This window comes from Anomaloglossus baeobatrachus, chromosome 2 (genome assembly GCF_048569485.1).
Source record: "Anomaloglossus baeobatrachus isolate aAnoBae1 chromosome 2, aAnoBae1.hap1, whole genome shotgun sequence".
Taxonomy (NCBI): Eukaryota; Metazoa; Chordata; class Amphibia; order Anura; family Aromobatidae; genus Anomaloglossus; species Anomaloglossus baeobatrachus.
The window spans coordinates 496,939,966-496,965,282 of NC_134354.1; the positions used below are offsets into that span (position 1 = coordinate 496,939,966).

Consider the following 25,317-nt stretch of genomic DNA (forward strand, 5'->3'; position numbering starts at 1 on the left):
GTGGAAAAGCTGCCGTGAAAATATTTAAGATAAGTGACTATCCTGAATTATTTAATCATCTAAACTGCCTATATCTAAATCAGTGAGGGAGTTTAGGGGCAGCTTCCAAGGGCTAGCCGCCGTGGAATGGGGGCACCAATTTAACTTTAGGGTGCGTGTAACGTAAGTTATATCTCCATTGACAGGTAGCGGACAGACTGATGTAGGGTGCATTTAGATCTTATTGCCCTAACCTAGATAGACAGTACCAAGACTTCCACAATAACTCCGCATTTAAAGAGGTCCCTATTGTGGCTTCATTGAGTCCGAATTTGTGTTTTTGTTGGTTGTGTGCATTCACTCACGGTGTGGGATAAATTTTATTTTTAAACATTTCTAATAAAAATTAGTGTTTTTAAGTATTCAATGAAGGTAGAATTGCTGGAGAAAAATTGATATACTGCCTCTAAAAATAATTTCTTTCTAGTTTTTATTCTACATTTGAAGAAGATGCTACTCTGTATCCTTGGTAGGCGTGCATTTTTTTTTAACTGCATGCTATTGGCAGTGTCTTTATGTGGGGCAGCAGTCTCGTGTTGGGTAACTACATTTCATTGCTGGTTTCCTGAATTTACATGTCAAAAACCAAGTGTTCACTTTTTTGCGGTTGGCAAAACAATTGTGTGAATGAGTTTGGTGTATGTTCATGTGCATGTATTTTCGTTCCAGGAGCACAACAAGCCAGACATTGACCATTTGTAGCCTCTTTATTATTGTGTGTATGATCTAGACTGGTGAATGTAAACAGCAGGCAGCTCTTGCACCAGTCCATTATATGGACAAGCCTACCGAGCCAGTCACATTTGATTAACTTCAGATGAGTACTGAACTTATCAAATGTGACTGACTCCTGTACAATTGTCTGTATGATGGACGGGTTCATGTGCTGCCTGCTATTTATAAAATGGAACAGAGTAGTAACATGCTGACCATCAGTCCATTTGGAAAATCAATGCTGTGCACTGGTCCAAAGATCATTATTGGGTCAGTGTGTAGTCGCATTTGCACACGGACTGCAAAATATGATGGTCTGAACAAGTCATTCGTGTTAGGGGTCATTTACATGACCGTTCCGTCTGTCCTGGTCAGTTTCTGTTTTTTTGCGGACTCACGGACAGAACCATCTTTTCAATGTCTTTTGTGTAGGATCGGATGGCACACTGAAGCACTTCTGTGTGCATCCGATCCTACAAAAAAACACATTGGATGCCGTATGTCCGTTCCGTTATTATGGAACATGTCCTATTCTGTTCCGTAATAACGGACCGTGACTAAATGGAAGCACTTGCGTGTGACCTCCGTCGGGTGCTTGTGCAGTCTGTGTCCTGCTCCCCCACCAGCCCCGCAGCTGCTCGCACTGCAGTGTGTCAGCATATGCCCGCACTGCAATGCGAGTAGCCGCGGGGATGATGAGCATTGCCGTCAGGAGGTTAGTAAAGTTCATTACCTGCGGTGATGATGTCCTGCCCTCGTGATGTCATGGGCCGCTCGCGATACTTGTGAACGTGGCGGGCATAGAACTCAGTGACCAGCGCTGATGTCAGGAGTGCAGCAGTTTCCATCACCACAGGTAATGTACCTCGCAAACCTCCTGAAGTCAGCGCTGGTCATGCCCTGCAGTGACCTGGGCTGACCTCATGATGGTAGCTCAGGTCACTGCACTACTCTCCCAGTCAATGTGGAACATTCTGTTCTTCATTGACTGGGATAGTGAGTATTGATCGTCGTGAGACCCCCCTTATTGGATTACACCGGACCCGGATTTGTTTTTTCTTTTCAATAAATTGGTAAAAGAGGGAATGTGTTGGGGAGTTTTTTTTTTTCAAATAAAAATTTGTCGATTTCCCCCCCCCCCCCCAATTACTGACTGGGTTACTGATGTCTGGTATCTGATAGACGCTGTGACATCAGTAACCCCCAGGGCTTAATGCCAGGTGACATTACACATCTGGTATCAACCCCATATATTACCCCGTTTGACACCGCACCAGGGCATTGGGATGAACTGGGGAAAAGCACCAGGATTGGCACATCTAATGGATGCGCCACTTGTGGGGCAGCTGCGGCCTGCTAATCTTAGGCTGGGGAGGGTCCAAGAACCGCGAACCTCCCTAGTCGGAGAATACCAGATCACAGCTGTCCGCTTTACCTTGGCTGGTGATCCAATTTTGGGGGGGACCCCACTTTTTTTTGTTTTAAATTATTTATTTAATTTAAAATAACAGCGTGGGGTGCCTTTTGTTATAGATTACCAGCCAAGGTGAAGCAGCCAGCTGTGGTCTGCAGGCTGCAGCCATCTACTTTACCCGAGCGGGCAACAAAAAAAAAAAAGGGGGACCCCATGTCTTTTTTTTTTAATTTAATTATTTTTTTTTCTTTTTGGCTAAATACAAGGCTAAGCACCCTTTATTGCCACATGAAAGGCACTAAAGGGTGCAAGATTGCAAAATGCTGGGGAGTGGGACATTATATGTCTTTCTCATCTATTCTCTAGCTATCCCTCTATTCATTAATTCATTCATTCATCCCTTTATTTATCCCTCCAGCCCCCAATATATCTATCTATCCCTCAATCTATCTATATCTAGCTATCCATCTATTTATCTAGCTGCTTCCGTGTTTTGTGGTCCGCAAAAAAAACGGAAGGCACACGGGTGACACACGGCCCGTATACGGAACGGATGTCACACGGATGCCACACGGACACATCAGTGAAAAAAATGGATCGTGTTTTGCGGACCGCAAAAACGGAACGGTCATGTGAATGAGCCCTCAACATAAGGATCGGTTATGAGGTTGAGGTTGGTGGATACCAGTTTCATAAAATACAACTTAAAGGGTTTTTCTACAATACATAAGCCTTGTCCATATGCCTCAGTGAAAGATAAGATCATTGTAATGCAGGGTCCTCAACTTGGGACCCCTAATTGGAGAGTTACTGCAGTGAGCCGGTAATGCTGTGATGGGCTCAACACAATAATGTACAACATGGTCACCCATTCAAACGCTATATGTAAAACTTAATTTTCCCATACAATGCTGCTTTCTTATGTGAGGTGTTTTTTTCCAATTTGAAAGTGGCTGATGTACTGGTCTGGTCACATGTTCCTCCAGCAGCAGACACTTTACGGACAGAAGAGTTGTGCAATCTGTGAGAGAAGCAGCACTAAGTGCAGGAAAATACCCTGTACCATCTATATAACATTAAGTGGGACAAAATCTATCTCCAAAACATCTGATAAAATGTGGCCAACCCCATTGACTCATTTTGCATCTACCAATAGACAGTGCAACACAGAGGCTATATAGGACAAATGGTGCAAAATTTTAAGTGAAACCCAATTGCAAAATTTTTATTTTTTTTTTGTTCCAATTGAATTCTTTAACATAAGAGAGAGAAAATTGTTCCCAAAGTTTAACAACCCCTTTAAATGGTCCTTTTAAGTTTGGAAACTTGATTTTAATTGAAAATTTTGCTAAACACGCAATCTGCAAGGTATTTAAAAAATAAATAAATATGTAATCTGAGCCTAAAAAACACTCAAGTGTTGGCTACTACTTGACACCCCCCCCCCCCCCCCCCCCACCCCTTCTGTCTAGCTGTATGCTGCCTGTTTAAAAGGAATCTGGGAGATAGGAGAAAAATGACAGTAGAATTTCCCTATCTGATGCCATAATCTGAGCTGTTTTCTAATATATTTGCTTAAAGAATTTCCTATCCTTCCCTCTCTAACTGCTTTTCTTAAAAAAAAAAAAAAGAGAAATTTCACTTCCTGTCTGATGACGCTTTGTTTGAGAATTGCTAGTGCATACTGGGATACTTAAAGTCTTACCAAGCGCTAGAGGCTGCAATCCTTGATGCATTCTCTGCTCCCTCCCTGAAACAAAGTGTCATCTGTGACGATCGTTTCAGGGTCTCTTCCCTGTTATGTCCCTGCTTGCTGTGCACTCTATGATGTGCATAGTGCCACACTGTGTTGTCGAGTTAGATGAATAGTAATAAGACTGCAATGGAGCAGTCCAGAATACCCTCGCAGAGACAAGTGACTTCACCTGCAAGGAGGGAAGGTAGTCGCCTGCATGCTGGGCATGACTGCTCTGTTGTTTGCTTATTAATGGTCGTCTAAGCTGACAACAGGGCATACACTGTGCACAGGGAAGATCCCCTGAAATAATCATCATGGACGACGCTTCATTTCAGGGAGGGGGCAGAGGACGAAGCAGCGACCACAGCCTCTGATGATGCTTTGTTTTGAGTATCCCAGCACTGGAAATTCTCAAACATGGCGTCATCAGACAGTGGGGGGAAAAAAATAGAAAAACAGAGTAGTGAAATCTACTTAATTTAAAAATTCCCTATTTTAGAAAATAGCGGAGATATCTTGGGCGTTAGGAGGAAAATTATTTTGCCTTCAGAACACCCCTTTTAAGCTATTTTTATATGCATGTAGCTTTTTAAAAGGCAAGTCAAGTAATACCTTTACATGGCCAGTCCAAACCTGAAAAATCTGCTTTTGAATTGATCCCATGCTAGCACTGTCTCCTCCTGCTTGGCTGACAACCGCTAAGCTGTGTGACTTCTGGTAAAGGCGTCATCAGTCAAGCAGGAGGGGAGTGTTGTTGGGTGGAGAATAGAGCTGGAGTGACAGAGGAGTCAGATCTACAAATAGCTTTTCCACTTCATTTGTATATCGTCAAATACCGATATCTCAGTGATAGCCGCACTGACTGTCCATAAAAAAGTATTGCTGATCTTTTCTTTACAGGAGCTACATAAACATAGTTTGTGGGGTGAAATCATGAAGACATTTTAATCCATGCCTATTGAGAGACACTCGCAGAGGGATTTCAGGAGGTTGACGGTCATCGTTGTTCCTGCTCTCCGATTTGTCAGAAAGTATACAGTTCTAATGGAGGGAATCTTTCAGTCCGGGTCAGACAAGCCAATGGAAAATAGTGGTTTGATTGGATGTTTAGAAGTGAGGTAAAAGGAAGTTTATGCACCTACACTGGAGACCAGAACAATGTATGATCACTTGCTTTTTTCAGAAATGTAATCTACATTGTACAACATTTGATGGGTTTTTTTTCTAAGGGGTAAACCATGCCTTTAGAAAAGATCCGAAGTTTATCAACATAAAGACTTTATTTTGCCCAAAACTTGATAATCATAATTAAAGAACAACAATGACTGTAGCACAGAGAAAGATTATAGCTACATTTTTTGAAGGTAACAACAGTCTCCGATCAGTAGGAAGTGTACAGGCCTTTGCTTGGAATGACTTCTGCATATCTGCAGCCACAGGACATCACTAGTCTCTCACACTGCTCTGGTGTGATTTTGGTCCACTCTTCTTCCAGTCTCTTCCACAGTTCTTTGATTATTGTGGGTTTTCTGGCCATAAATTTGTCACCAAGGATTTCCCAGGGGTTTTCTATTGGGTTTAGATCAGCACTCTGGGCTCGCCATTTCATTGTTTGTGTTTTCTATTTCAAGGTACTGCTTTACCCGTTTTGTTGTGTGACAGGGGGCATTGTCCTGCATGAAAATTGCCAGTTGACTAATGAACGCAAATAAGGAACCATGTGTTGTTGAAGAAGTTTCTGATACACACTTGCATTCACTCTGCCATGTAGCTGTATGAGAGGTCCAACTCGTTCTGCAGAAAACATTCCCCAAACCATGACACTTCCTCCACCAGCTTTCACTGACTTCTTAACACACTTTGGGTTGAGTCTTTCCCCAGTTTGTCGACGAATAAGTTTCCCATCAGACTCAAATTAAAATTTCTTTCATCACTGAAATGAACTGTGGACCACTTCTCCTCTATCTACACACTATGCTCCTCACCAAAGGGGAGTCTAGCCTTTTGATTCTTTCTTTTAATGAGAGGTGTGGTCACTGCAGAGTGGGCTTTCATTCCAAATGCTCTTAAACGTCGTGATAATGTATGACGACAGATCTTCAGGCTATGTGCGCACGCTGCGGATTTACCGCAAATTTTCTGCAGAAAATGTGTCTAACATAAGAAGCCGCGGTGATGCCGGTAGATGTTCCTCGCTCCTGCGACTTCACACACAGCGATGTGTGCTGCCGCAGGAGAGAGGAACAACATCGGACCGTCGCGTCAGCGTAATTATGGATTACGCCGACGCTGCACCGATGATACGATTACGACAATTTTGCGCTCGTTAATCGTATCATCTAGGCTTTACACACTACGATGTCGCATGCGATGCCGGATGTGCGGCACTTTCAATTTGACCCCACCGACATCGCACCTGCGATGTCGTAGTGTGCAAAGCCCGCCTTATAGTCCGAATGTCAAAGCGGGGTACCTGCGGGGTAGGGAGCTGTTGGGGAGTTAGCGCTATGCAGTGGGATCACAGGAGGCAGGGAGGGTCGCTGCTGCAGGAAGCCGGCGGCTGGAGAAACCACGTGTGCCTACTACTTAAAGTAAACGAGTACCTGCTCCCCACCCACCTCTCTGCAGTCAGTGACTAGAAGCGGGTATGAGGAGCAGCAAATCAATACTTGTTTAATGTAAAGAGCGGACACACGTGAGTGCTCCAGCCCCCAGCTTCCTGCAGAGACTGGGGAGACTGTGTGTCCGCTGTTTAGGAGGCAGGAGCAGGGTGACGCTGCAGTCATGTCTGGCCCGGAGAAAGTGCAGATCACTGCAGTGTCCGGCCCAGAGCACGACATGCCATCACAGCACATCCCGCAGTCTCTGTGCTGAGTGCTCACATTGCTTTCACTTTGCTCCTGCCTCTGCTGCACTAGAAACAAAGTCTCCCGTAACAGCAGGACCTGCAGTGATGTAATGAAGAGGCGGGGCCAGAGCAGCACAGAACAGCACAGTGCCCCGCCTCTTCATTACATCACTGCAGGTTTTCGAGATATGGGAGACTGTTTCTAGTGCCAAGACCAAACTGAAGCATGGTGAGCATCACATCTGTAAAAGTAAGGCAATAGATAATATAGTATATAAAGGCATTACTGTACACCTGGATGGGGTTGGATCATATATATATATAGTTATATATACACACACACAGTATATAATATATATATATATATTATATTATATTATATTATATTATAGAGAGACAGAGAGAGAGATACACACACACACGATTGGAGGATCACACATATTCCACGATGGGGGCCATATATACCTGGAAGCGGCACAGAATTTGGGGATATTATTACCTCCATAACACTGTCAGCAGTAAAATAACAGTGTGTCATGACCACATTTTTTTACTTTAATTTTTTTCTATTTTTTCCTCCTCTAAAACAAGGGTGCGTCTTACAGTCCGGAAAATACGGTATCTCATTTACATTTTTATGTGCTTTTGAAAAAATTCAATTTATGAAATAAGCTGAAAATACTGCTAGCTTGGGATACAATCACATAGAACGAAACAATGACTGCAATATTTAGGAAACTGTGTGTTCTCTAATTTTGATCTCCGGTGTATAGTGCTAGTAGTATAATGTTGAAGAGGAACCACTGACTTAAAAAGATATAGATAACGACAGCGCATTAGGATTAGGATAATTCCTGGATGTTTTAAGACTGCACCAAAATAATGTTTAAGTTGTTGTGTAGGGTGCTTTTGTTTGAAATGACAGGTATATAGCTCAGTGATTTATATATTCATTGAGATCATAGTGCTTCTTTATATTAAAAGTGAAGGTGAAAACTGAAATATGCCTCATATTTGTTTTACAATTGCTAAGCTATATAATCTTCTAGAAGTAGTGACACCATAACACACAGTAAGATGTGGTGCAGACTTTGCTGTGACACTAAATGGCTGTTTAGCGGTCACGATTGGGTTTCGCCAGCCTCCCAGCATTTATTTTGTAGCTCTGTCCATTTGCAGAGACCTTTCTGCTCACCCTTGACTCCATAAATACATGTTATCGTTTATGCCGTTGTTTTACAATATGTCTTTTATGCTCCAGTGACTTGGGGAGTTCAGGCTGAATCCAGTGGTAATGCAGCTGTGAACTGGCAGTGCTTATAAATGGCACCCGGCGTTCTGGGTAATGTGGCCTCGTGCTTGCTCCGTGCCTCAGCTGGGGTTTGGTGTGGTGACAGCCTCATTGCTCTTGTCTGTCCTCTGCTCAGTCGAGGCTCAGGCTCTCAATAGAGAAGAGATTCTATGTACTACATCTGGGAAATATCACTGCTATTAGTTTTCATTTACATACATTTCTGGTCATTAGAGAATAACTAGGATGATAACAATGTGTAAACCTGCCTGCCCTTTGCAGAGCATGGCAGCGTCAATGCCTGCGGTCGCAGCTGCTTCTCTCTACTTTCATTTCAGATTTGATAATTTGTAAAAATATATTCTACTTACCCTATACCAGTAATATGTGAGCTGGGCCGCGACTTTTCTTAAAGGAGTTGCATCACGTACTTGTGTGGCTACAGTTGCAATGTGCTATGAAAAAAAACAAAAAACAATTTGATTGTTAAAAAGACTTTCTGTTCTAAATAATTGAGTGATTTTAAATGTGAGCATGTGCAGCTCATGGCCTAGGTTACTGGCCACCCAGCAGTCTGAGTTGGCTGGTTGTAAAGCATGCGTGTCAAAAGTAAGCTTGTATGATTTAGAGCCTGCTGGTACGGCTTTGGAGATGGCTGGATCCAACCAGCTTCAGTGACCCTGCACTTCTCCTATGCTAAAGCTGTCTATGCGGGAAGCAAGACCCAGCGCTTTACTTGCGTTCCCCTGGTCCATTTCTGTATCTCTGCTGCTGCCTGGTAGCAGTGACTTCAAGTAAACAGCGCTGCAGTCAATCACTGAGCTCAGTGCCTTTGTAAATGTAGGTTGGAGCAGCAGCAGATAGCATTGGACCCAGGGAGAGTTATTAAAACTCCGATTTTTTTTTTTTAATTTTTTCTTTCTTTCTTCAAGGGAACAGCCTATGGGCAGCCAGAAAACAATAAATTCTCAAGATTCCATATTTTTGAATGAAAGTTAAAAATCTAAAAAAAAAATAAAACCTTTTTTTTCTAAATCTGTTTTGACACAAGTATTTATAGCACGTCACTTACAGGGAGCGCTCATGTACTGAAGTGAATGAAACCTTTACAACCAAATATCTGTATAAAGTAAAACATTGGTTTATGTGTCACATTGCTCTTTCAGATTATGAATGAAATGCTGGTAACCCAAATACCTAGTGCGTATACTGAAATCTCGTGATTGCACTTTCCTAAGGCTCTAATGTCTTGTTTCTGTTTTTTTTAGGATGCACATACAAAGTTTCTGTCAATTCGAGCATATGGAGAAGACATTAAGAGAAAAGGTTTAAGTGCAGAAAATCAAAAGCCAGTGATGTAGGTTTTTCTAAGTTAAAAGATATTACATTTAATTACTCAAAAGCAATTATTAACTCTTCATTTATATCTATACCACCCCACCTTTGTGTGTTCTTGTAACACATGATGTTCAGTGCCAGGAATTTTGCTTTAGCACCTTGTGCGAAACTGGAGGAACCTCCATTGGTTTTCTATTCTTTAGGGTACACTCACACGAGCTTATGAATCGGATGAGTGCAATGCGAGAAAATCTTACATTGCACTTGGACCAATGTTATTCAGTGAGGGAGAGCAGATGGTCAGCTTTTTTCTCATCCAGATTCTGGATCAGAGAAAAGTCTCTGCATGCTGTGATTGTCTGAGAGCCATGTCACCTGCACCCATACAGTTCTATGGGTGCAAGTGAAACATCGGACTGCACTCGGATGATATCCGAGTGCAGTGCAATAATCGCAACAGCTTACAATGGAGGAGATGGGGAGATTAATCCCTGCCTCTCCTCCACACTTCCTGCACACTCCTCCACAGCTGCAGGGTCTGATCACAGTTGCATGACACTCGGCTCACTCTGGTAGCATAGCGGGAGCCGAGGGTCATTAGCATATCACTTCCGATGCACTCACCATCGTGTGAATCCAACCTTAATGTGAGAAGCTGATGAAACTCAGACCAAACTCAAACTGACCAAAGGCACTGATGAAGCTTGGACCATTTTTTGCATATGAGATAAATCACTCATGTCTGAATGACTGAGAGTAGAGTGGTAGAATTTGTTGTCAAGAAACCAGCAAATTGCGGTAGCCATACGTCAATTCTCAATGTAGATCAGGCTCCCAAGGATGGGAATAGGCCTTTTATAGAGGTTTTCTAGTTTTATGGAAAACAGTAAACTATTTTATTTGACATATATAATCTCTTAATATGTTTGTGCAGCTTCCTCCTCATTAGAGATGAGAGGACCAGTTGAAGTTCGGGTTTTGTGGGTTCTGCCGTATTTTAGATAAATTACTGTTCTGGACCTGGACTTGACCTGAATCTCACTGGAAGTCACTTATTGGGCATTTTGGCTGTCCACCCAGAAGCAGCCAGCCACAAACTGCACTTCCAGGGGTTTTCTTTTGTCCACTACATCCGATCATGCTGTTGCAACCCCCAGTCCAAGGCATTCAAACACTGCAAGCGGCTGACACTGGGACGACCATCGAGCATACCCACGCACACCGATGCTCACTCGAGTGGTCAGCGTATCTTAAAGGGAACCTGTCACCACTTTTTTGGCGTATAAGCTGCGGCCACCACCACCGGGCTTTTATATACAGCATTCTAACATGCTGCATGTAAGAGCCCAGGCCGCTGTGAGAACATAAAAAACACTTTATAATACTTACCTAACAGTCGTGCGGTTGGCCATATGGGCATCTCCGGTGCCGGCACCGCCTCTTTTGGCCATCTTTGTTCTCGTTCTGTAGCCGCGGTGCATGACACGTCCAACGTCATCCACACTCGCCGGCATTCAGGTCCTGAGCAGGCGCACTTTGATCTGCTCTGAGTAGGGCAGATCAAAGTATTGTAGTGCGCCTGCGCATGACCGGCGAGTGTGTATGATGTAGACGCGTCATGCACACAGGCTTCAGAAAAAGGATAAAGATGGTCAAAAGAAGCGGCACCGGACAACGGAGATGCCCATATGGCCAACCGTGTGACCGTTAGGTAAGTATTATAAAGTATTTTTTATGTTCTCACAGCAGCCTGGGCTCTTATATACAACATGTTAGAATACTGTATATAAGAGCCCGGTGGTGGTGGCCGCAGCTTATACGCCAAAAAAGTGGTGACAGGTTCCCTTTAACACTAGAAGTCCCAGGAATTTCGAGCTCCATAGGGTTTCAATTGTAGAAATGTTAAATGACCCCTCTCTGGGACTTCTAGTGTTGCACCCGAACTCGAGCACTGGTTATTTTTTTTTTTTTGTTTTTTTTTGTGAAGTCTGTTTGGTACAAACACCGAACTTTACTGTTCAGGTTCGCTCATCTCTACTCCTTATTGAATGCATCTTTGCTAAGCAATTTTCTGTGACCTGCCCAGAGTAAACCACAGGTTAATACATGTTAATTACACTGTCGCGCTGTAGCAAATCTTCATGACGCAAGATATTATTGTTATAGCTCATTGAAGATTGGATGCATTTAAAGCAAACTCATGAGCGGTGGAAATTTTATGTTTGTAGGACTTTAGGCCACGTGTACACGCTCAGTATTTGGTCAGTATTTTACCTCCAGTATTTCTAAGCCAAAACCAGAAGTGATTGAAAAATGCAGAAGTGGTGCTCGTGTTTCTATTATACTTTTCCTTTGATTGTTCCTCTCCTGGTTTTATCTTACAGATACGGAAGTAAAAAACTCACCAAATACTCAACGTGTGCACGAGGCCTTACTCAACTAGTTGCTTGCCCTACTTTAATATAGCTCTCCCACAATGCAAAAATGTTATAAAACTGTCCATTCCACATTCTGTTTATCAACCCTTTTATTACTCATAAAGAACCTATTTGAAATGGCTTAACCTGCACTCGAAGAATTGGGCGCAAAGTTGCTCCTCCCGAGTGCCATTCCCTATTTTGCTGGGATGTTTGTCCGGTGTTTGTTGTGTACATTGCTGTGATAAGGCATGGAGCTCAGAGTAGTCCTCTATTTCCAGTGCACAGATTGTACATTTTCTGATGTCTCCCTTGTCAGATATGTAAAGGTTAGCCCGGCTTTACCAGGGCAAAGTCACTGGTAAGGTGGTGTAGTGACTTGAGTGCCCCAATATATCTGATGTCTAGAAGAAGCTTCATCGTTTCCTTACATAATTCTAAAATGTTACTCTAAATTGATACCTTCTTCAATAAGTAACATATTTCCGAGATGTAAAATATTAATTTACGCCTTTCTTTATAAATATCCGTCTTTTCCCGCACTGCCGCCTTTATATGTCCCCGGCATCACTAAAGCAGAACCGGCGTTCTCATAGAAAGATGCTATTTATAGGCAGCAGTAGAAATTGTGATTTTCTCCAGTGTTTTGGTTTATCATCATGCCACGGGTGCCAGTATTAGTGATGTCAGGTGATGCGTCTCTAATTGCCTGAATAATTAGCGAATGCGTAATGCCGTGTGTTTGTTCTGAACAGAGACCTTGCTGGCAGAAGATGGTTGATTAAGGAAGAATTGGAGAACTTGCTAGTAGAAAAACTGAATGACCAAGACGTAAGTACTGCTTTACAGCAAATTAAAACTATCTCTATCTGTTGTGTATGATAGGATTATCTGAGATGAAATGAAAACTGGCATTAAATGTGTAAAGTTTAGCTTTCATCTATGGCAAGACTTTGAGTAAAACTCAGGTTTGGAGCTCCTTAAAAAAGAATCTGACAGTATATTCGACTGACAACGCAAGGTAGGAGAGGTGCAGAGATGGTTAAATATTCCTTTTTGAAGGATTTTAGTCGCAGAAGTGCCTCACTCTGAAGTGCTCTCTGCAAAAAGTTGTCCACCATCCCACCCCTCCACTTTTGAGTGTCATGTGTAGTGGACTCCCAGAAGCACACTCCAGCCATTACTCAAGATAAGAGAGGAGGATTTGTAGAGCGCTTTCTATAGAGCATAGGGCACATAAGTGTTAGGCGATGGCCAGAAAATACTTTTCAGAGCAGTTTTCAGCATGTTAGTTACTTTCTCATTCATCACTTTACATTTAGGTTTAAAAACCTGTACTCCAGGGTTCGGGAACCTATGGCTCGCTAGCCAGATGTGGCTCTTTTGATGGCTGCATCTGGCTCACAGACCAATCTTTTTAATAAAAAAAAATATGCTATATTTCCAGTTTATAAGACACCTTTTTTTCCCACAAACTGGGGGAAAAATAAGGGTGCGTATTACAAACCGCATATGGCTTACCAGGGAGGTAGTGGTGGCACAGGGTCGGCAATACTGCGGGCTCGTGGGGTGTCGCCACAGCGAGGAACATTGATCTGCCGGCTGGCTCCCACAGTTGACGAGATCGACTTCAAGAAAATGGCCGCGGAGGCAGCGCGTGCTCAGATAGTACTCTGTGGTCATTTTCTTGAAGTCCATCGCGTCGATCTGTGCACGCGCCACGGCCATTTTCTTGAAGCCGATCTTGTCAACTGCAGGAGATTCAAAGCAGCCAGCCGGCAGATCAATGGTCCTCGCTGCCGCGACACCCCATGAGTCTGCAATATCGCCAACCCTCTGCTGCCGCACACTGAGCCACGACACCCTCTCTTGTTAGCCCGCCGGCAGATCAATGGCGCCTGCCGTTGTGACACCCCACGAACCCGCAGCAGCATCAACGACTCTCCGCACACTGATCCTCTTGAGCCGCAATACCCCCTCCTCCGTGCCCACAGCATCGCCTACCCTGCATCCTGGGACCTTCTGAGCCGCTCCACCACCGCCGCTCCCCGCAGTGAGTATGGCTCTCACGTAATTGCATTTTAAAATATGTGGCGTTCATGACATGACTCTCTCAGCCAAAAAGGTTCCAGACCCCTGCTCTACTCTGTAGCCCTGTCAACACATTTGCCAGGTAAATCCTGCTGACAGACTCCCTTAATAGGGGTTGTCTGGTCTTCTGATTAAAAACTGCAGACTTTTGAATCCTTGCAGCACATGCACAAAGTCTGGATTCTCCGGTGTTGCCGACATGGTGAGAGTAGTTGGTCATGTGACCGCAAGCATGTGAACTGCTACATGTAGCCTCACTCAATACAAGTGAATTGAGCAAGCCTGTAGATGTCCAATAGTAATGTAGCCAGAAGGATGCAATTCCCATATTGTGCTCACGTGGCCACCTGCTTTCGCAATACTCGAAAATCATGATAGTGTGCAGTGTGTACTAAGGATTCATAAGTCTGCAGTCACATAGGGTGACTGCAGACTTTCATCCCAAGCCTGGACAAGCCTTTAAGGGGGGTATCCTCTTTCTTAGAGCATATGAAATATACATTAAAGGGTATATAAGTTAATTATAGGATGTTTGATTATATAGTGTTCCCCATCAGAACTGTAAGGGGAACACTATATAATGGCACATGTAAGTAATTGCAGCACAGTGATAACCGTTGCTTGTAAGTGATCAACTGTTTGTAAGATACTGTAAGGGTTTTCTCACATCTCTAAAAGTGATAGCTTCTCATTAACATATGCCATCTTCTTGTCTGCGAGCACAACTTTTGGACCCACACATACTTTGAGGATATAAACAGTACAGGCTTTCTCTGCTTAGCAGTATCCTGGCCAACCGCTGAGTAGGCAGTCTGTAGCACAGTTGCATTCAACTAACACAGCCCCAGCCACCCTATATTCAAGGGGATCTGTAGCACATCTGACATACCATAAATAAATTCCCTATGAAAAATATATCTTTATTCAGTCATCTTAAAAAAACTGTCATTAGAATCTACAAAATAGCCACTCAGAGGTGGATAAATGGTGAGGGGGGGGGGGGGGGACACATGCGCCAATCACGGATGTTAAAAAGGGTTCAAGGCGGGCTAAGGCTGCTTTCACACATCCGGTTTGAGCAGTGCGGCTTAATCAGGCTCTAAAACCTATGCAACGGTTGCGGCGAAAAAAACGCATCCTTTGCATAAGTTTTTACATGCGGCCCGTCCGGTTTTTGCCAGTTGCGGCTACTTAGCATGCGCAGTGCAAAAAAACGTATGCGGCGGCCGGATGCAGTTTTTGCCACATCCGGCGTCTATAGGCATGCATTGGAAAAAGCGCCGCATCGGCCAGATGCGGCGCGATGCGGGTTTTTTTGCCGGACAAAAAAACGTGCCAAGCAACATTCCATCCGGCAGCCGCATGGGCTAAATATGCCGCATCCGGCAAAAACCGGACTGAACGCAAGACCATGCGGCACAATCCAGCACTAATGAAAGTCTATGTGGAAAAAACACAACCGGCGGCAAAAAAAACCACGGTTGCGTTTTTTTCTGCAAAAAGCCGGATTGTGCCGCACAGCAAAAACCGGATGTGTGAAAGCAGCCTAACACTCTCCCTGTTACACTTACCCCTACCTAACAGCTGAGTGTTCACACCCTAATACTCTGTGCACCACGCCGGAGATCGGTCAGTGATCGGTGAGTATGAGAGGGGGAGAGACAGACAGACAGACAGAGAGAGATCGACAGACAGAGAGAGAGAGAGACCAGGAGTGCTTTTAAACAATTTAGAACGTTCTGCTGGACATGCTGAGCATGCTCAGTAGAACGTGACGGAATCCTGCCCTGGAATCCGTCGCCAAACACATGGTAACGGAATCCAGCACCATAGACATTCATTATACCTCTTAACGGATCGCAACGGAATCCTGCGGAGTACGTTTATTACAGCAACAAAAAACGTTACATGATGCGTTCCTTCTGCCAGACTATCTCTGACGGTCACCGACAAAACAACTGATGCGCCGCGGGGCGGATGCAATGCAAGGCCATCCGTTGCAATCCGCCCTTATTAGAAGCCTATGAGAAATAAACGGATTCCTGCAACGGTTACCGTAATTCCTCAAGGCAGCGGATTGCACCAGATGCCGCACAACGCAAGTGTGAAACTAGCCTAACACAGCCCTAGCCACCCACTGTGCAGGGAATCTGTAGCACAGCTCCATTCAAGTGAACAAAGGCTTGAGTCATGTTCCTGCCCTAAAGTGTTGATCTGCTGAGACCACCTCCGATCGCTAAAACATGAGACTTGTGAATAGTGGTTGTTAATGTGCGCTGCCACTCTTTATTCATTGTGTATTGGACCCCCGTAGATAGCTGATCAGCAGCTCACATATGTGATCACCACACCTTGCAAATATGGGACACCAATCTCCCCAGTGTGCTTAATCGGTAAGCGTCTCTGCAGTCAGATTCCCACCGTTCTTGATGTAATAGCCTATCCTATAGATAGGTAACAGTTTGTAGTAACTGGAATACTCATTATTACCGCATTTTCGTACTGATCAAAAACTGTGGATGTCTTTGACATTTTCTGTTTAGTTTAGTTTCTGTCAACTGCATTTTGGCAACATGAGTTCTATAATCCCAGACTCGTCCCCATAAACAAAAAAAGTTAATTGTTCAAAGAGATTAAAGTCTAATAGGGTCTTAAAGGTGGCAAAAATTTCATAAACGACATTTATACAAAGTGCCAAAAGAAATGCAAATCAGCTGGCAAGAAGAGAGAATTTCTTGAAGGCTCATATAATTTGCAGAGGTTTGTGACAAGATTCCTTCAATTACAAATGAGTAGCTTAAAACCGCTTTGATTCATTGTTGTCTGCAAAGCAGGTCCTGGGGATTTTGTGGAGCATAGAAATGTATTGTCTCACACTGTTTGGAAACGAACATCCATATGCCAAAGTGTCAATCTGACAGGGAATGTCAATGAGAGTCCTGCTTTGCCAAGCTTCAGCCTAGAACTATAGCACAGGCAATTACACTGACACCTCCTAATGAGTTTTTGTTTGCCTGCAGTACCTGTATTTTTTACAAACCATGGAACGCTTGGTGAGCATGCCGCACAGCAGCATTGAGGAGGACTATATACTGAAATACTGCAAGAATCTCGAAATCCAGTCCAAAAAGCAAATGGTTAATCCTCTGCAGTATGATGAGCATGGAGTGGCATTCAGCACCGGGGAAGGTAATTACATTACCGGATTTATTCAAGTGTTTATTTGGGTTGTGATAGTTTGTGTTTTTATGATCAATATAGCAATCTATAATATTGCAAGAATGACAGCCAGGGATCCGACGGAAAAGACAGAAGTGGTTTATCGCCACTTCTGTCTTCTCTTTTGCCATTTGCATTGTGTCTGAGTGTTTTGTAGTAAACAGAAGCATCGACAAAGCCAATGATTCTATTGGTCACACTGATCACATGATCGCAGCGTGTCTGCCCACATAGCAGAGTTGGTTCTTCGCAGCTCTGCTATTGGACTGTTCAGCCAATAACTGAAATTCTTATGAATGAACCAGATACATTAGAGTAAGAATGGAATTTCCTCCAAGATATTGTTGATCACTTAAGGGAACATATTGTGTAACAAATATAGATATGTATAAAATTAGGAAGAAATCGAATAAAAAGTATTGTAAATTGTATAATATTGGACATACTATATTTTTCAGACTGTAAGACGCCCTCTAGATTTAGGCAGTAGAATACAGGAAAAATATTTATAAAAAAAAAAAAATTCTCTGGTGTAAGGTGGAGGGGTCATTTAGCACACACTTTAATGTAATGGGGAAGAATAGGGAAGTAATAAATCTATTGTTGTTGTTTCTCTGCAGTATGTGTATTATACACACAGCTCTGCTACATGCACATATGTACTTGCAAACACATCTCTGCTACATGCACATTTGCAGTTACTAATACAGCTCTGCTACTTGTGCAGCCACACTTGCATATACCGCTCTGCTACATGTGCGGTTACATACACAGCTGTGCTACATGCGCAGTTACCCTTACATGCACAGCTTTGCTACATGCACAGTTACCCTTACATACACAGCTGTGCTACATGCACAGTTACCCTTACATACACAGCTGTGCTACATGCACAGTTACCCTTACATACACAGCTGTGCTACATGCGCCGTTACCCTTACATACACAGCTGTGCTACATGCGCAGTTACCCTTACATGCACAGCTTTGCTACATGCACAGTTACCCTTACATACACAGCTTTGCTACATGCACAGTTACCCTTACATACACAGCTGTGCTACATGCACAGTTACCCTTACATACACAGCTGTGCTACATGCACAGTTACCCTTACATACACAGCTGTGCTACATGCGCAGTTACCCTTAAATACACAGCTGTGCTACATGCGCAGTTACCCTTACATACACAGCTGTGCTACATGCGCAGTTACCCTTACATACACAGCTTTGCTACATGCGCCGTTACCCTTACATACACAGCTTTGCTACATGCACAGTTACCCTTACATACACAGCTTTGCTACATGCACAGTTACCCTTACATACACAGCTTTGCTACATGCACAGTTACCCTTACATACACAGCTGTGCTACATGCGCAGTTACCCTTACATACACAGCTGTCCTACATGCGCAGTTACCCTTACATACACAGCTGTGCTACATGCGCAGTTACCCTTACATACACAGCTTTGCTACATGCGCAGTTACCCTTACATACACAGCTTTGCTACATGCGCAGTTACCCTTACATACACAGCTGTTCTACATGCGCAGTTACCCTTACATACACAGCTGTGCTACATGCGCAGTTACTCTTACATACACAGCTGTGCTACATGCGCAGTTACCCTTACATACACAGCTGTGCTACATGCACAGTTACCCTTACATACACAGCTGTGCTACATGCACAGTTACCCTTACATACACAGCTGTGCTACATGCACAGTTACCCTTACATACACAGCTGTGCTACATGCACAGTTACCCTTACATACACAGCTTTGCTACATGCGCCGTTACCCTTACATACACAGCTTTGCTACATGCACAGTTACCCTTACATACACAGCTTTGCTACATGCACAGTTACCCTTACATACACAGCTTTGCTACGTGCACAGTTACCCTTACATACACAGCTGTGCTACGTGCGCAGTTACCCTTACATACACAGCTGTGCTACATGCGCAGTTACCCTTACATACACAGCTGTGCTACATGCGCAGTTACCCTTACATACACAGCTGTGCTACATGCGCAGTTACCCTTACATACACAGCTGTGCTACATGCGCAGTTACCCTTACATACACAGCTGTGCTACATGCGCAGTTACCCTTACATACACAGCTGTGCTACATGCGCAGTTACCCTTACATACACAGCTGTGCTACATTTGCACTTACATATATAGCATTGCTACATGCGCATTTGCACTTACATACATAGCTCTGCTATGTCTGTCCGATTAGTCTACAGCTCAGCCACTGGGGACTGATCCATGCTGTAGACTAGGCGGACAGACTGGTCCCAAGCAGCTTCTCCCTACCCACTGCCCTAGATTGTCAGGTCTCTCCCTCTACGGCTCAGCTCATACAGCCAATGTGTGATGCATGCTGGCCAGTCCACAAGCAGCATCAGCTGTCACACCTGACCATTATGGGCTTGAGTAATTAGAAACATTAATAGAGAAAAAAAATATTTTTACTGCACAATATTCTGTGGGTAATACTATAAATGAAGAGAATTTCAGACTGAAAAATGCACTAAGTGTTTGTATTGGATAAAACCAGCTTGTATGTTATCATTTTTAGGCAAGAGGAAAACGTCCGAGGCTACAGCTGTGCTGCGAGACCAAGGAAAAGGAAAAATTACTATAAACGGAGAGGAGTATTTGGATTATTTTACAGTACTTCAAGACAGGTAGAGAAGCTATGCATTATTCATGTATGAACAAGGGACATTAAAGTGGTATGGGTAGTTAAAGGGTTAAGGTTGTTCAGGATTTTAAAAAAAATTGCTTTCTGCCAAAAATTCTACGTATGTTCATAGATTGCATGGGATATTTCAGCTCAACCCTATTCACTTCAATAGAGATGGACTCTAAAACCAGACAGTACCTATGGACCGGTATGGCATTGCCTTTAGTGAATCTAGTTGTGTTTTGCTAATACCGTATTTTTCGGACTATAAGACGCACCGGACCATAAGACGCACCCTGGTTTTAGAGAAGGAAAATAGGAAAATAAAATTTTATGCAAAAAATGTGGTCATGACACACTGTTATGGGGCGAGGATCTGCTGCTGACACTGTTATGGGGGTAATGTCCCCAAATTCTCTACTAAGGTACCCCAGCCTGGTAATGATCCTCCTGCCTTGTGTATATATATGTCCCTCATCCTGGTATAGCCCCATCTTGCTATATACTGCCATCCTGGTATGTGCTCCCATCTTGCTATATACCTCATCCTGTATATGGACGCATCATGCTATATACCCCATCCTGGCATATGGCCGCATCCTGTCCTGCTATATACCCCATCTTGGCATATGGCCGCATCCTGTCCTGCTATATACCCCATCTTGGCATATGGCCGCATTCTGCTATATACCCCCATCCTGCTATGTGCTCCCATCCTGCTATATACCCCCATCCTGCTATATACGCCATCATCCTGCTATATACGCCATCATCCTGCTATATACGCCATCATCCTGCTATATACGCCATCATCCTGCTATATACGCCATCATCCTGCTCATATACCATCATCCTGCTATATGCCGTGCATCCTGTGGCACACAAAAAAAATAAATATACATTTATACTCCCCTTTCCTCGCTCCACGCAGCATCGCTCCTCCTCCTGTCTGTGCCGGCAGCGCTGTGTGGAGCCGGCCACGATCACTGCAGCACTGCGATGTCCTCCTGTCTTTGCCAGCAGCGGCTGTGTTGAGACTAGCGGTGCTCACAGCAGCGGCACAGACAGGAGGACATCATGATTCTGCAGGGATCGTGGCCGGCTCCACACAGCGCTGCCGGCACAGACAGGAGGATATTGCGGTGCTGCAGGGATCGTGGCAGGTGAGTTATACTCATTTACTGCCCCCCGCGCTGATGATGATGCACAGGAAGCAGTGAATACAGCCGCACATGATCACTCCAGGCTGTAGTTGCCAGGAGTAATCATGCGGGCGTCTGTTTAGTAAGCGCACATCCCCCGCCCATCACCTCGCCCACCTGTCAGCGCCGGCTTCAGCCCTGAGAGATGGGCGGGAGTATGGGCATGCATATATAATGAGCGGGCCCATGTGGTCACGGCAGGCGCTGCTGCAGCCTGCTCGTGCCCCCGATGACCCGCTCCATCGCAGCCCCTCATTCCCCGCAGCCCTACATTCATAATATAAGACGCACCCCCCACTTTCCCCCAACATTTGGAGGAAAAAGTGCGTCTTATAGTCCGAAAAATACGGTAATAAACAAACTGTATGTTTTCAGTTTTTGTTCTCAGTTTTGCTGTTCACTTATAAAATGAATATATTAGGTCCATGTAACAAACCAGGGCCAATAATTCTTTCCCTCAGATGTATTTTTTAATGTGGTCAGTACAATCAATGTGCAGAGCACCTTGTAAACTGGCATTTCAGGGACCAGAATGAAAAAAATTCATGACTGGTTTGTCAATGATCCTACAAGATTAATGATCTATAAAGGGACTCTTGTCAGAATGTCTCTGCAATGTAATCTGAAGAAAGCATGCTGTAAATCTGGGTTCACACATAGCGACAGCGACAACGACGTCGCTGTTACGTCACCATTTTCTGTGACGCAACAGCGACCTTGTAAGTCGCTGTTATGATCACTGCTTAGCTGTCAAACACAGCAGACGCAGCAGCGATCATAACGACACGCGTCGCTGTGGAAGCGATGCTGCGCTTGGTAACTAAGGTAACTATCGGGTAACCAACCAAAGTGCTTCTCTGGTTACCTGATATTTACCTTGGTTACAAGTGCACACCGCTTAGCGCTGGCTCCCTGCACTCATAGCCACAGTACACATCGGGTGAATAAGCAAACCATTGCTTATTTACCGATGTGTACTCTGGCTCTGTGCAGGGAGCCGGCAGCGTGAGAGCGGCGGACGCTGTAACTAAAGTAAATATCGGGTAACCAAGGAAAGGGCTTCCCTTGGTTACCCGATGTTTACCTTGGTTACAGCTTACCGCAGGCTGCCAGAAGCAGTCTCCCTGCTCACTTCAGTTCGTTGCTCTCCCGCTGTGAAGCACACATCGCTGTGTGTGACAGCGAGAGAGCAACGAGCAAAAAATGAAGCAGGACATTCAGCAACGAGCAGCGACCTCACAGCAGGGGCCGGGTCATTGCTGGATGTCACACACAGCGACAGCGACGGGACGTCGCTGCTATGTCACCGAAAATGGTGCCGTAGCAGTAGCAACGACGTCGTTGTCGCTATGTGTGAACCCAGCATAATAGTTAAAACATAAATTTCAGCCCTGTGTCTTATGTCTTTTTTTGATTACCTGCAATGTTAGCTTAGGCCTCTTAGCTTTATCATTAGTGGGTCTCAGCATTGTATGAGTTGTAGTTTGACTCCGTCCCCTTCTGTGATTAGCAGTGAAAGCCTGGTGTGGGACAGGGCTGCTCTCCCAGCTCTGCTACACGCAAAATCTAAAATCACTGTCAGAACAGCTGCACACAGTAATCAAAGTGTGTTTATTTGCCTACATCATGCTACTCTCAGATGAGGTAGTGAAAACCTGCTGATAGTTTTTTGTATAGCAAGAATTGGAACGGTGTTAAGGCCTTTTAATCCCTTAACATTTGACATATATTTACCGATGCCAAACATGTATTATACAGCTCACACATGTCTGCAACAGCCACTGTTGAAGCCAGCTCCACTCGTTGCAGTTATCTACTTACATGCAGTTGTTACCTTTTGACCAGAACATATAAGTGGTCAGAGAGTGGAGCTTCCCTCTGTTGCTTCATCAAGTCCTGCAGGGCCCCCTTATGGCTGATCATTACTGCCGTGGCCATACCTTTTGAAGATTCCTTGTCTCAGTAATCCCATGAAACATATGCGGCCTTAGGGCTTGATCAGAGATCACTAAAATTACATCAGCGTTAAGGTCTTCAATATGATATGGGTATCAGAATGTCAACACAAACCAAGTTTTCAAGATTTTATTATTTAACCCCCTTAGTGACTGAGCTAATTTTCACCTTAAAGGGAACCTGTCAGCAGAAATTTCGCCCAAAACCTAAAAGATTCCCTCTCTGCAGCTCCTGGGCTGCATTCTAGAAAGGTCCCTGTTATTATTGTGCCCCCTGTGAGACCAAAATAAAGACTTTATAAAGTGGTACTTTTTTGTATGCAGATTCTGTAAATGTGACACGGGGGCGGGCTGCGTGATGGCCGTTAGTCTGCCTCCTGCCGCTTTAGGCCGTCCCCCATCGCCGATTTCCATAGCTGTGGACGCCGCCCAGTGCTCCACAGGTCCCCGCGCATGCCCAGTGCTCATCCCTCGTGGATGAGCACTGTGCCCAGTGTCACCGCTGGTGACGTGCGCGCAGGCTTTAGATTATGGGCGGTGCTGTGATGTTTACCAAGCAACCGCCCATAATCGCGAGACCGCGCTTTCCCCCTCGGCGTCCTTCGTTCTGCGCAAGCGCGGTGCTGCTGACCCCACGTCATTTATCTATTTCCTGCCTCAGGGCAAGATGGGAAGGAGGTGACGTGGGGTCAGCAGCAGCGCGCTTGCGCAGAACGAAGGACGCCGAGGGTGAAAGCGCGGTCCCGTGATTATGGGCGGTTGCTTGGTAATAAACATCACAGCACCGCCCATAATCTAAAGCCTGCGCGCACGTCACCAGCGGTGACACTGGGCACAGTGCTCATCCACGAGAGATGAGCACTGGGCATGCGCGGGGACCTGTGGAGCACTGGGCGGCGTCCACAGCATGGAAATCGGCGATGGGGGACGGCCTAAAGTGGCAGGAGGCAGACTAACGGCCATCAGGCAGCCCGCCCCCGTGTCACATTTAGAGAATCTGCATACAAAAAGGTACCACTTTATAAAGTCTTTATTTTGGTCTCACAGGGGGCACAATAATAACAGGGACCTTTCTAGAATGCAGCCCAGGAGCTGCAGAGGGGGAATCTTTTAGGTTTTGGGCGAAATTTCTGCTGACAGGTTCCCTTTAATGACAAGACCAAATTTCTTCAGCGCTCTATTGGGAGACCCAGACGATTGGGGTATAGCTACTGCCCTCTGGAGGCCACACAAAGCACTACATTAAAAGTGCAAGGCCCCTCCCCCTCTGGCTATACCCCCCCGTGGTATCACGGGTTCTCCAGTTTTAGCTTTGTGTGCGAAGGAGGTCAGACATTCCATGCATAGCTCCACAGATTTTAGTCAGCAGTAGCTGCTGACTATGTCGGATGGAAGAAAAGAGGACACATATAGTGTTCCCAGCATGCTCCCTTCTCACCCCTGGATGGTGTTGTAAGGTTGAGGTACCTATTGCTGGTACAGGGCTGGAGCCTGACATGCTGTTTTCCTTCCACATCCCCTTGTAGGGCTCTGTGGAAGTGGGATCCTGCCAGCCTCTCAGCTCTGATGCCGGGCTCCATCCACAGACCCATTAGAACCTGATGGATTCGGAGCAGGAGTACGATCAGGGACAGGGCCCTGCATCATACAGGTACTCTGTGTCCCCGGCAGGCACAGACACACTCCGGGCTGGCTGGGTGTTATAGTGCGCCGGGGACCGCAACGTGGAGTTGGTGTCCCTACAGATTACTGGGGGATTGTTTGTGTTTGGGAACGCAGCGCCGACCCCCTCTGGACCGGGCGGCGCTGCTGTGACTTGTGGTGCGCCGGGGATCCGCCGTCCGCGCTTTTACGGCGGCGGCGGTTATAACTTTAGTCCCCGGCTTTTTGGGCCTAGGACGCCGGCAGCTCCGTTTCGTTCCCGCCCCCACCCTGTCATTCAGGGTAGGGGAGAGACGCTGTTCGCTAGCAGCGACGAGGGCTGGAGCCTGATTTACATGCTCCAGCCCTCACACTATGCACAGAGGGAAGCAGGCTTCCCGCTCCTGGCCAGGAACGCCCAGGGCCCGCCCCCCTTCCTCTCTCGAGACGCCGGCAGCCATTACATGCATGCCTGGCTGGAGGAAGGACGCAAGGCTCTGGGAGACCTGGACTAGGGGCTATCTGGCGACCACACACCCGCTTTTTAAGCGGGCGGTAAGCGATTTTTCTGTGCTGGTCCCTCTAGTGCCTCACTGTGTATCAGTGTACTGGATACAGTTATATAGATATTGTATTTCTTGCACTGTGAGGTGCGCTTCTGGCTGCATCTCCCAGATCGCTCTGTGGAAGCAGCAACAT

At 45.2% G+C, this 25,317-nt stretch overlaps 1 protein-coding gene across 1 annotated transcript in view; it reads left to right on the plus strand.

Moving 5' to 3' along the window:
• Nucleotides 1–25,317, plus strand: part of MRPS9 (mitochondrial ribosomal protein S9) — a 148,007-nt gene that overhangs the window by 93,873 nt on the left and 28,817 nt on the right. The window contains exons 6-9 of the mRNA XM_075336489.1: nucleotides 9,313–9,401; nucleotides 12,555–12,630; nucleotides 16,911–17,079; nucleotides 19,713–19,821. Of these exons, the coding sequence (XP_075192604.1) occupies nucleotides 9,313–9,401; nucleotides 12,555–12,630; nucleotides 16,911–17,079; nucleotides 19,713–19,821 (443 nt within the window). The remainder of the gene's footprint in view (nucleotides 1–9,312; nucleotides 9,402–12,554; nucleotides 12,631–16,910; nucleotides 17,080–19,712; nucleotides 19,822–25,317) is intronic.